The sequence below is a fragment of the Gopherus flavomarginatus genome, chromosome 4 (assembly GCF_025201925.1).
Source record: "Gopherus flavomarginatus isolate rGopFla2 chromosome 4, rGopFla2.mat.asm, whole genome shotgun sequence".
Taxonomy (NCBI): Eukaryota; Metazoa; Chordata; order Testudines; family Testudinidae; genus Gopherus; species Gopherus flavomarginatus.
Genome location: NC_066620.1, coordinates 92,345,246 through 92,357,700, shown reverse-complemented (window position 1 = coordinate 92,357,700; position 12,455 = coordinate 92,345,246). Strand labels below are relative to the sequence as shown.

Sequence of the window (12,455 nt, the reverse complement as noted above, 5' to 3'; positions counted from 1 at the left end):
GCATTTTTTAATTTTGAATAGATACTTTGAAATGTAACTTAATTTTTCTTTTCATTTTGACATATCAAAAGTCTGAAAATCCAGAAACAAAAATGGAAAACAGAAATTTTTCAGTTTCCAGGAAAAAGAAATTTGAAGGCTACATGAAATACAATTTTTATTTCATTTCAAAAGCTTCTGCAGAAAACCTGAAAATTTTCTGTCAAAAGAATTCTAAAGGGCATTTTTCTAATGAATTTTTTCGCAGGAAAATTTTGGGTTTTCCAACCACCTGTATGTAGGTTTAACTAAATCATTTAAAAAGCATTCTTTAAGTTAAACCATTGCAATTCTGTATTTACACAAGCCCATAAAATCTAAGCTTGAGGGTTGACCCCACAAGAGGTGTTAAAACCTGTCTGCATTGGGTGCTAAAATATTTTAAACAGCATTTAATTACGAAGTGTTAGCTCCATTTTTTTTTAAGTACTTTTTTTCCTAACCTACACTTCTAGGAAACAGTGTCAAAAACACATGAATTTCTAATTTAAAATGGAAGTAGGAAAAAAATATTTATTTTTGAGAATGAGGAAGAGGGAAGGAAGAATATCATCTTTTTGGACCTATTTCATTCATCACAAAGAAGCAAAAAAGGACACCCACAATTACTAGGTCACCTTTAACCCTAATGATCATAGGGGGTTTTATGTATTTTGAAAGAAAATTTTAATATAAACAGAAGTATTATGAAACCATTTTTCATTTTGTATGAAAGCTCTACATAACTGACTATCTGTGGATTCTATAGTTACACTGTATTTTACATTCCATGTATGATTACAACAGTATTTTCCGTATATTTCCTGCATGCGTCTCAGTCTCATGCAGTCTTGAAAGCATAGGTAAAAGAAACGTGATTTAAATTGAGCTTTTGTGCTATGTAACCTGTTTTAGAAATCTACTTCACTGTTTTATAATGGCTTATTTTATTTTGCATGTTCATACTTAAGCACACTGAGAAATGGAAAGCTGTTTGCATTTGAATGGTGTGCTTTGGCACTGTGTGATCAGCGCATGTACTAATGATTTCCTTTTATTTTTCTTCTTTCCTACTTTTTCCCCTTTTTTTCCATTCTTTTCATGTTTTGTACTGCTATCTCCATACTTCCTTCTAAATTTCTTTGCTTACTGTAGCAGCCCTTGCCTTTTCTCTTGCAGCGACAGCCCAGGCTCCAAGGATTATTACTGGGCCTGCGCCTGTTCTCCCCCCAGCTGCCCTGCGTACTCCTACGCCAGCTGGCCCTACCATAATGCCTTTGATCAGACAGATACAGACCGCTGTCATGCCAAATGGAACTCCTCATCCAACTGCTGCAATAGTTCCTCCAGGACCTGAAGCTGGTTTAATTTACACACCCTATGAGTATCCCTATACACTGGCACCAGCGACATCAATTCTTGAGTATCCTATTGAACCTAGTGGCGTATTAGGTAAGTTTCTCTACTAAGATGATTAACTGAATTGTAGATCATTTTCTAAGGCTGCTTTATTGTGTCTTTTACTATTGTATGAGAGTCAGTGGTTCACTGAAACTTTGTTTTTGAAAGAGAGCTCTGACCCTATTTTATTTCATTTAAATTCTCGTAAATTGCCCAGGAAAAAGTGCATTGAATAAGGGCAGCTCTAAAATTGTTTTATATAGATTGCTAAATTCATATGTCTTTAAAAGGTCAGTATTTATTTTGGAGCATTTTTAATTTTTTGAAAACAAAATTGTGTGTTTATTTTAATCAAATCATAATACATTTGTTTTTTTGTAGTGCTATCAAATGAAAACATCTTTTAGATAAGAATAAAAGGAAATAGAAATTGAAATATAAATACTTCGTACTGTCTCAAATGAAAAACTTGAATGCACTTTCCTAAATTGTAAATAAATTTACAATAATATTTAAGAGATCATTTTTAATTTTGCACAATATTTTCTGGTATCAAACAAATCTTGGAAAAAATTAAAAATATAGTTTCCCTTGATAGATCTGATGAATTAATCTAGTGGCAAGAACCTATGAATCTGATTAAGCAGAAAACAAAATAATAGTTTCAGTAAATAAACTTAGTTCTTTTAAGATGTGGCTTTAGAACAGTGCAATTAGAAACATTACTGACACCTTTTTTATAGAGTTGACTGAAATGCCAATCATATCTGGTATTTCAGTCCATTGACTTGCTAGATCAAGGCTAGAATACATCTGCTGTTTATAATCCAGTTAAGCAGTCAATATAAAACAAACTGTTTCAATGCAATTTCTCTCCTCCCTACTCCCTCCAGAATTTGAATAATCTTTACTCTCTGGTTCTTTTACTAAATTGTATATGACCTTCGTGCTGCATGATTTTGTTGACTTATAGGAATTTGATCTTTAAAGTTTGTTCAGCAGCAGTTATTGATTTACACAAATTCTAAAAGTCTCTAATGAACAATGAACATTAAGATTTGAAGTCAATATCTTATTGAAAGAAATACAAAAAGCCGATGCTCAATTAAGTGAATACTACTAGATGTTTTGTGTATGTGTGTGCATATGTGTGTTTACATGTTCCTTTTGGCACTGTGGATAGGAAAACATACTTTTTTGTATTTAGTAATTTATTTTCAATTTTAGCACTAGTCATTTTAAAAAACATTTAATTGGTCAAAAGAATGCAGTCAAGAATAGCTTATGACTATTGCATAGTCTCTGAAATAGCCAAAAAATATTATAGATAAATTAGTAACAATGTAACTTTATACCTTTTTGGAAATCTTTTCCTTTTTATTAATTTTTCCTGCAACCCTGTGCATGTTGTTTTTCCACCTCTGAGTCCTCTGTACTGGCACTTACAGGGTCTATTGAGATAGTTTTGATGTGGTAGGTATCATTATAGCTACTGGCTGAGTCCAGTACCAAATCTCTCTACCATTTGATATAGTTGAGCAGTAAAGAAATAATGATGAAATGTGTTACTGCATGGTAGTAACTTAATACAATGCAGAGAGTTTTTATGAATTTCAGGCAAGATTTTTATATAAAGAGAGTGGGGAAGGGGAGAATTACTAAAAATTGTATCAGAATCCTTCCTGCACAGTCAGTGTTGCTTAGAGCACAAAAAAATAATGTAGATAGAGTAGGGCTATCTAAGAAAATGCCCTTTTGGCTGACAACTGAAAATAAGTTTTCACTGAAGAACTTCAATTATAATACCAAGTAACCTGGGCAATCTAGAATCACTGATTCTAATACATGCTCTATCATTTGAGCAATGAAATTGAAAGTAATTTGTGCACTGCTGACAGAACTGATAGATTTGAAATGGTTTATTGTTGAGTTTTACCTTGTAACATATTTATGTATATTTTGCCCATTTTTGTGGTGAACTATTTAGGTATATTAAAGCAGTTCCCTTAAAATTTACAAATGGGTGGTGGTGGTGGTGTTGCGAAAGTCGGTATCAGTGTCAAATCTTAGTTGGCGACTAATTTTTAATTCCCTTCCTTTTATCTGTAGGTATGGCTTTCCCAACGAAAGGCTAAGAATTCAAGAACGGTCTTAACTGAACCCTCATCAGATCTGAATTTAACAAATGCTTAGTTTCAGCAGTCTTGAAAAAAAGTAGCCTAGCAGTCAGTGACCTTACTTGCACTTTTTTTGCACATAGATATAAAATAAAATAGTGCTATTAATTTGGTTTAGTCTCTATTATTACAAAGTAGCTGTAATTTATGAGTGTATAGTAATATACTGACTGCTAAGTGTTCTATACTGTTTGCTTTACTAATCACCTAATTCATTGCAGTTCATACTTTATTGACTTAAAGTTTAAAACCACATCTGTAGGCATGAAGAATTGCTTTAAAACTTTTTTAATGGTAGAAACTGGAAGTGGTCTGAAGGGTAGCAAATAATTTTCAGTATTAAAAATGGCATTATTTAAAGTAGTGCTGCTGCAAAAAAGGCACTTCAGTGAATATGTGACTAGTAAAGCTTAAATGTTCTTGGATCTAATAGATTTCATGAAATACTGTAATGTTGGGATTGAAAATGAGTGGATTAAACAGGTTAAGGCCAGGATGTTTGAAATAAATGCAATATTAATCTGCACAGATATACTTCATATATTAAAGTTAAGATTTGAAACTACTGTGCCTTAACTTGTTGCTTTCTTAAAATGAATTTTGTAGTAAATGATCACTTAAATCCATTTTGCTAAACCTGCTGTTAATGTTTATCTTTGAATGTTTTCTAACTTTGTCTTGGTAATTGCAATTTAACTAGGTGCGGTGGCTACTAAAGTTCGAAGGCACGATATGCGTGTCCATCCTTACCAAAGGATTGTGACCGCAGACCGAGGTTAGTTTAGTTCTGCAGTTCTTTTTTATAAGAAATGCTTTGAGTGTACATGAAATTTGCAACACCACAGCTGGTTAACCAAATACCATATTTTGACCCGTTCATTAATATTTTTTTCCTCAAAAATCTAAATCGTCACTATTTTAGAGCTTTGGAAACACTCACAATTTTAAATACATTGTATAAACTACTTTAGCTTTCCCATCTATTAAAATATATAAATCATGTGATATGTTTAAAATGCTATAACTGATTTCCTTTATAAGAACTATATAGGATTCAGCTTCATCAGGAAGTAAGAATTTAGTGCTACATTAATTGGTTTTCCCTTCAAACTTGCTCTTTTAATTGGTGTGGAAATATCAGATTGGTGTTGCAAAAATAAAATGAATGGATGGGTGCTTAATGAGAAAGAAGTAAAGGAATAAATGCCTCCTGTCTGGAGAAAACTGAAGATTTAGATTCCTTTTTTCTAGTAAACTGTTTGAGCCACTGTACTGTATAACTCTAAAGAAGATTCATGTTCTCAGATATCTAACTTAATTCAACAAAATAAGGACTGTGAAGATAATACTTCAAAAGATTGTTGGGTTTGAGTCAGTAAAGTCAGTATTCTTTTATGTTCTTTTGCCAAAATGGATTTCTTGGTATTTGTCATTTGCTGCTAAAATACATTGTCTGAAGAAGAAGCAACTTTTGAAGTCCCGTTGGTGAGATGACATCCAGTATTTGGACATCTCTCTTAACTAACCAATGAATGGAAAATAAATCTTCATTTTTCTCCTGTTCATCAAATGTAACTTACCATCTGTGTATGCCCTTGGACCCTTGAATGAATTACTTAAGCTTATTAAGAAAAGTGATGTTTTCGGTTTATTGACATTCACTGACTAGGAAGCAGTGCAGGTTCAGCACTGGAACACCCAAACTCTTATCCCAGATCTGCCAGTGACTCCTTGTGCGAGTCACTTAACCTTTCTGTGTACGTTTTCCCATCTATAAATTAAGGATGATGATACTTCCTTACCTCCTGGGGTATTGTGGGGATTAATGTATGTTCAATGCTTTTGAAATGCAAAGTGTTTTGAAATTGCTGAGTATTATTATTCTAGGACCTATTCTCAGCAAAATAGGATATCCACAGGCTTCCTTGATTTGATATACTTAAAGCCAAATTCAGGTGACAGGCATGTCTACTCCTAATATAGAATTTTTAGCCTACACTCCACCTCTCTCCTTCTGTTGATTTGTTAACAGACCATGGACATCAATACCAGAGAGAGGGGCTCTCTAAGATATTTATTATATTTTATGTAGCACCTTTACCTTTTTAATGCTTTATAAAAGGCACAAGCTGATATATAAAATCTATACAGTTACCTGAAAAATTTCTTTTCCCCTTATATCCCATCACAGTGGTTACGGTCTGCTGGGTTGTTCTTATTCTTTGTTGAAAGATGAGCAGCAGGGCATTTCTAGACAAGGCCCATGTCTCTAGAATCTGCTCCTACTGATGGTCTCTCAGAGCCCAGATTTGGTGTCCTTCATGCCACAGTTGAAAAGCGTATTTGTTTAGGCAGGTATTTCCCTGGAACAGCTGGTGACCAAATCATTGTAGCAGGGCATGGAGGTTTTTTTTTTTTAGTCTGTTGGTTACTTTATTTGAATAGACCAATGTAGTATTTACTAATTTTGTTGTTTTTAATTCGTGTCAGCTGTTCAGCTGCCTTGGCAATGGTTGCAACTATAAATCATTGAACTGAAAATAATAAATATTGGAATCATCTCACCTTCTACTGAAACACAGCCACTTCTTTGATGGTAAATTGTCCATATGTGTAGCTCTTCAAAGTTAATTTGTATGTTTTTAAAAAAGAATACAGAGAGGTATTCATGGAGACCATACATGGTTCTGTGACCTATATATTTTTTTACATTAAAATGATGCTGATAAGTTCTGATGAATAGAGTTCTGAATTACCCATAGCAACTTACATTACAAACAACAGATTGCACAGATATTTTTAAAGACTGTAATTCATTTTATTACAAATTTTAAAAAGCAGAATATCAATGCACACTCTTTGGAGATTTAGAAGAGGGGTATGATTTGGAAACAATACCTTTTGGCATACTACAAACATTTTACATAGAGGAGCTTAATGTGAGTTTTAAAAATTTGCTGTAAAATTAAAATACCAAAAATTGATCAACACTTGCCATGTGTACCTTCTGTGCAATTCATGACACACATTTTGATTAATTTGCCATTATTGGTATTTAAAAGCAATGTCAGCAAACCGAAATACTAATTTTTCCAATACGAAAGCATTTTAAACACTTGTTAAATATCACTAAAATAAGTATGCATTCATTGGGTCTAAGATCACACAAAAAACTTTTAAACTGGTTCTCATATTATATAGTACTGCTGTATTCACTCTTTGAGTATGTTTTTGGTTTTTTTGCATAGTTTTTTACATATAAGCACTGCATTTAAAACAAGAGCCCCCAAACATGTAAATGTGTTATTCTTATAACCAAGCATTTAGAATTGGTGAAGGGTTGAGAAGTATAGTTCATTTCTACTAAGAATAAGATCCCGCTCTATAAATAATCCAAAACTGAATTTGATTCATATAATAGAGAGACTGACTGATTTAATTGTAATAAACTGTAAATGGTGTTGCACAGTTGACAAACCTGTGTGTACTGTAGAAGGCCAGGGACTTGGCAGAGGATGTATCACAGGTGTTCTGGTATCTTAAAAAGGTAGCTTACTTTGATTATATACTCCACAAGAAATGCTAATGCTGATAATTTTTCTGAATGTTTTTATCAAAACCAATTGTCACATAATTTATATATAAAATTTTAATACCGTTTTAATCAAAATTGCAATCAGTATCAAAAATGCTTTAAGATTCTGTGTTTTTCGTATACCTGTAAAGTGGTGAGATTGTGCCACATTAAATATTTATATTTTTGTTTTGCTTATATTTGCAACAGCAGTTTTAATTTAAACAAAATCCCACTTAGCAGAATTTTGAAGAAGTTCAGGGAACATGTGGTCTCATTTAAGTTACAGTAGTAATTTTTTAGTGTTTATAAACTGTATCCTAAATGATAGGCCATAGAAACCATTTTTATTATGTTGAAGGTAAATCAACCCATGATATAGATCATTAAAATATGCTATCTGTGAACATTACACCTACTGGATTTCATATTATGAAATGGCACAAATCTGATTTTGCACTGAATACCTTTCTCACTTTCATCTCCTCTGCCTTAGTCAGAATGGCAACAGTACAAAAACTCTATCAAACCTCAGAATTTATTAGGTATGATTAAGCTGTTGAACAAGTCTTAAAAATTGTACTACTGTTAAGTGGACCAAGTTTGGTGAAGGAGAATGTGAGAGAGAATGATTAAAGAAGGATCAGCTCAAGAACATTGGGAATGATAACTTTCCACTTGAGAACTTTTTTATGTTTTACTGTAATTTTTTTGTTTTTGTTTGTGGTTTTTTGTTTGTTTTTTTTTTTTGCAAAAGAAAATAGTATTTACAGGTGGCTTCTTTTAAAATATAAAAATATAAAGCAGGAATGTATATGAAATGTCAGATTTTATTGTATTTGCAGAGTATTAGCTTTGAAAATGAATAAAGAAAGCTGTCTGTAGTTTTAAAATGCCTTATTAGTATCGATTAGATACTCTCTATTTTTTGATGTACTTAGAGCTTTTGAAGTATAGAATTTAAAATGGCAAGACTTTTACAGTGTTTACATGCAAGTGCATTTTAAAAGTGTCCTATGTGTAAAATAGTATTTTCAACAGGAAAATGCTGGCTAAAGTAATAGGCTTAGCCTTTACCTGGTTTCCATGATGATGCCTACACTGCTAGACTACAGTTTAGTATTGCTTTGTATCATGAGGCCAAGAAATTCCATGTTGTTTGTAAATAGAATAATTGAAAAGCAATAAAAATTTTATTGAACAAAAGAAACTTTGTTTGGCCCATAGTTTATGTTAAGCCAAATTGTTTATGAAAATTCAGATTCCTTAGATTCATTTCTTTTAACAAACAGTTATTAATAATCACATCCATCATTAATAGTTGCTTTAATGCTTGCACCTGGGAAAATACTAATGCTTAATAGCAGTCAGATACTGATTCTTTGCGCTGACTGTTTCAAAATTCTTTTACCAAGTTCCAAAAACTGTTCATTGTTTTTGTTTTCCAGTTTCCTTCATCGACTGCTACTAACCATTAGTTGTTAGTTGTATTTTATTTCTATTTTTTCCTGTTAACCAGTTTTGTGGGAGTGGGCTTCTCCTTCACATGTTCAAATCATGATACAAGGCTGTCATGATTTTATTGCATTCTGTAGATGGTGTCAATCAGTGCGTCAGAATTAAACATGCTTGTTTTTTTTATTAGTTGTGATTAGTTTTCATGTTGTCATTAAGCCGTCACTAGCTGAAACTAATCTCTTCTCTATCTTTTCTTTCTCTTTTTTGTTTTTTTATTTTGATTTTTTGTTTTTTGTTTTTGTTTTGTTTTGTTTTTGTTTCTAACCACCCAGCCGCCACCGGCAACTAACCTATGACCTTCTGACCTCTGAACTCTTCACCCAATGATGACCTGACCATGCCTGCCTGCTGATCAGTTAACTGGTAATCGCCTTTGCTTGCCTGTCTTCAGTGCAGCGAGCTGAGGCACTTGTCCGTTCGTCTTACCATCTAACAAAAAAGACAAAGAAATTAATTGTCCTCCAACTCAGCTTTTTTTTCCTGTTTGGGTGAAAGTGGTTCTAGAACCTGCACTGAATAGTAGTAAAGCAATAAGGTCCAATTCATCCCTCAGCACTGATCATCCTTTAGTGTCCCACCCTAAACGAACGGTAAGAAGGCCTCACTTAAGTGATGGAGACAGATGTCCCTTAACTACCCGATGACAGAGGCAGTTACTGTGAGCGACTTCTAGGAATCTTTTTCTTCTCATAATGAAGTCAAAGCTCTCTTTGAATGTACTGTGTGATGATGCATCATGCATGAACCTTTGGTCAGGGATGTCATTGGTGAAGGGATTCCAAAAAGTATTCAAAATTTGACTTGCTGTTTAGTCACTACCAGTGCCCTCAAAGGGCAAAAGTTGCAGCCTTTTTTCTATTGCCTGCCAAATTGGATGTTTTAAAAGAACGTGTGCCATGAAAGATAGATTTCAGTGAATTTTCAGAACTATGTTAATGCAAAGAACAAAACAGCAACACTATGAAAGCAAAATCTGAGTTATGATTACTTTAACCATATTTAAACTTTCTTAAAAGATTACATGAGAACAAGGTACATGCATTATGTGTCACATTACTGGGCAAACTGTTCAAATATTTTTTTTAAACCTCCCTGTATAGAAAAATTTCATTAAGGATGTAAAAGCCATGCTTGCCTATTTGCTGTATACATGTAATGAAATTGTAGATAAAGTGTAGTGCATTGAAACAAAATGAACAAAAAAGTAGATACTTTTACTATACAAGGGTGCTGGTGCAGAAAAAATATATTTTTGGAAATGTAGCATTTTATACTTTCAAGTGTTATAAAAAAAAGAAAAAAAGAACAAAGAAACAACCCTTTATTTCATTAAATGATTTTTTCTGGTGGTTGTCAAGAAACAAAAGACCAAAAGAGCCTTTTTGTCTTTCTTTTTTATTTTTTAAGTATTGGAATAAGTCTAAAGAAAAGGAAGTGCCTTATTTTCTTCATGGTCATTTAGTAAAATGTCTCATATAATCAGCTCCTCCCTCAGACAACAAGTTAATGCGTGCCACTTACTCGCCCAGTATGTGAAAAGAAGCTGGGAAAGGAAGACAAATGAGTTGACCATTTGAAATACCTGATTTTTGCCATAGTAGCATAATGCAACTTTGCAAAATTTTATAATGTGAAACATTTGATAATTTTTCTATCAAATGCTGGCCCCCATTAGTCTTGCAACATTTTCACCATCTCAGACCATAGTTAACATATTTTGTTTCATGTACTTGCTCAATCTAAACCAAAGGGTTCTGACTCATTCTAAATCAGAGCATTAGCTAACAAATGTTTATAGGGCAGCAAATGCTCCATTTTGTTCAGAGGATGGTGTGGAGTTGTCATGATTTGAAATATTGACAAGTATAGCAGACCTTGTAACTTGTCCACAGAATAAAGTTTGGTGAATAATGAAATTGAACATGTTTAACTAATTTTAAGTCTGACCTAAGCATGTCCCAGTATTTTGTAAGCAGCTCCCATAGTGTCAAATAGTGTGTAAGATATTCATTTCTCATCAGCCCCTGCTTGATTGATATTGATTGTTTATTGCTTTTTATTCAAAAGAAAAGCAGGAAAGACTCATTAACTAACTATTTAAAAATTCATCTATAATTCAGTATTATCTTTTAGCACCACATGAAATTCATGTAGCTAGACCATAACAGCTGAGAAGCTTTTTTGAATAGTGTTGAATTCTGAAAATATTGAGCAAGTATCAGTTTGCTAATGGCTCAGTATTAGACTTGGCAAATATCAGGTGATAATTTATTTCCCCTGTTGTCAACTTATTCTCCTCCTGAAAACCTTCATAGCTTCCAAATCAAAGGTCAATAGTAAGCTAAGAAAGAGGGTTTACAGTTTAAGCACCTGTATGGTGACCTCATCTAACATCTTGTCTCACCTGGAAACAATTATCAGTTTATTTACTATGCAATAGACATTCATCCTTTTGTATTCAGCTAGCTTTTGTTTATCGTGCCACCAGCTTTGTCTTCCTGTTACACATACAGTTGTTTTGACTTAATTTACAGTATATATGCTGTGCCATTTTGATTTTTGTTTGTTTGGTTGAATAAACCTGCGACACTCAAACATTTGAGAAGAGATTTGCTAAAACAATACCAGTATTTGATCCAGATTCATCTCAACTATGATAAACCTGGACATTTTTTGTGACATGTAATAGTAATGTTTGCTCTGAATGAACAAACTTTTTGAAAACATAGTTGACAAAATTATGGATCAACTTAAAAAAAAAGCATGACTTTTGAAATCTCTGAATGCCTTGGTTCTCAGTATTATAATTCTTTATTGAATTTTTCTTTATTAAAATATGTAGTTTTAAGACTTCTTTCTGACAGTATTATGAAATTTTTGTAGAGTGGGTAGATGGGAGTGTCGCTTGTATGTAACAGTACAGATGACATGTATTTGTCTATTCTTTATTATCTTAGTAGTTTCATGCTGTGTATGTATCATAACCAACCTATTGCCTATGAGAAACATGTAAGATAATGTATTTACAGCCATTGTTACAAGTTTATAATGTATTTTTCTATCTTGTTTTATATGTATGTTATATAAAACATTCAATTTTTTTCCTGATTGAGAAAAAAGGATACAAAAATGCAAAACCCACAATTTTGATAACTGAAAATTGCCAATTGTTTTGCAGTACTTTATTATATTGGGAGTGTTGTCTTTCTTGGGCTTTTAGTTAGCTACTGGATGAATACATTAGACATATTTGGGTTTTAGTTGGGTTTTTACATAGCTTGCATTTTAATTCTTTGGTTCTTTGCTGTTTCTATTAACCCATAGCATTATTTTAATAAATGTTATAATACAAACCTACTAACTCTGGACTATGTCTGTTTATTAACCATTACATGTTTAATTAAAATAAACAAAGATGGAAGAATGTAAAGTCTTGAGTTACTGGACTAACCCTGAAGAACGTGACCACAGATAACACATGACTTGTATTTATGTTGTTTGTCGGCTGAGATTCTGCACACTACTATTAAATTGGCTTTTGGTCATTCTGGCCTTTACCTTGGGGTTAGGTGGAGTAGAGATGGGAACAAAGTAGCATAATTTGAAGCATTCTTCTTGTAGTCTTGCCACTTGCCTTTCAGCATCTGCATTACTAATTCCACACATTACTTTTTCTTTCTCTAAAATAATCACTGTCAGCTCACAGCAAACGAGCAAAGATGCCAGTATATTGGTAAATCATGTGATGGTGTACCCAGAGAAACCAG

At 32.9% G+C, this 12,455-nt stretch overlaps 1 protein-coding gene across 9 annotated transcripts in view; it reads left to right on the top strand.

Moving 5' to 3' along the window:
• Positions 1-12,049, top strand: part of QKI (QKI, KH domain containing RNA binding) — a 349,081-nt gene extending 337,032 nt beyond the window's left edge. For 4 of the 9 annotated variants that reach the window (XM_050949163.1, XM_050949164.1, XM_050949162.1 and 1 more), the window contains 3 exons: positions 1,174-1,470; positions 4,297-4,371; positions 6,087-8,380. In XM_050949163.1, the coding sequence (XP_050805120.1) occupies positions 1,174-1,470; positions 4,297-4,371; positions 6,087-6,121 (407 nt within the window). In that variant the 3' untranslated portion in view covers positions 6,122-8,380. Of the gene's footprint in view, positions 1-1,173; positions 1,471-3,528; positions 4,372-6,086; positions 8,381-8,960 lie in introns of those variants that run through there. The other 5 variants (XM_050949161.1, XM_050949160.1, XR_007773835.1 and 2 more) reach the window with 4 other exon arrangements.
• Positions 12,050-12,455: the final 406 nt, after the last annotated feature.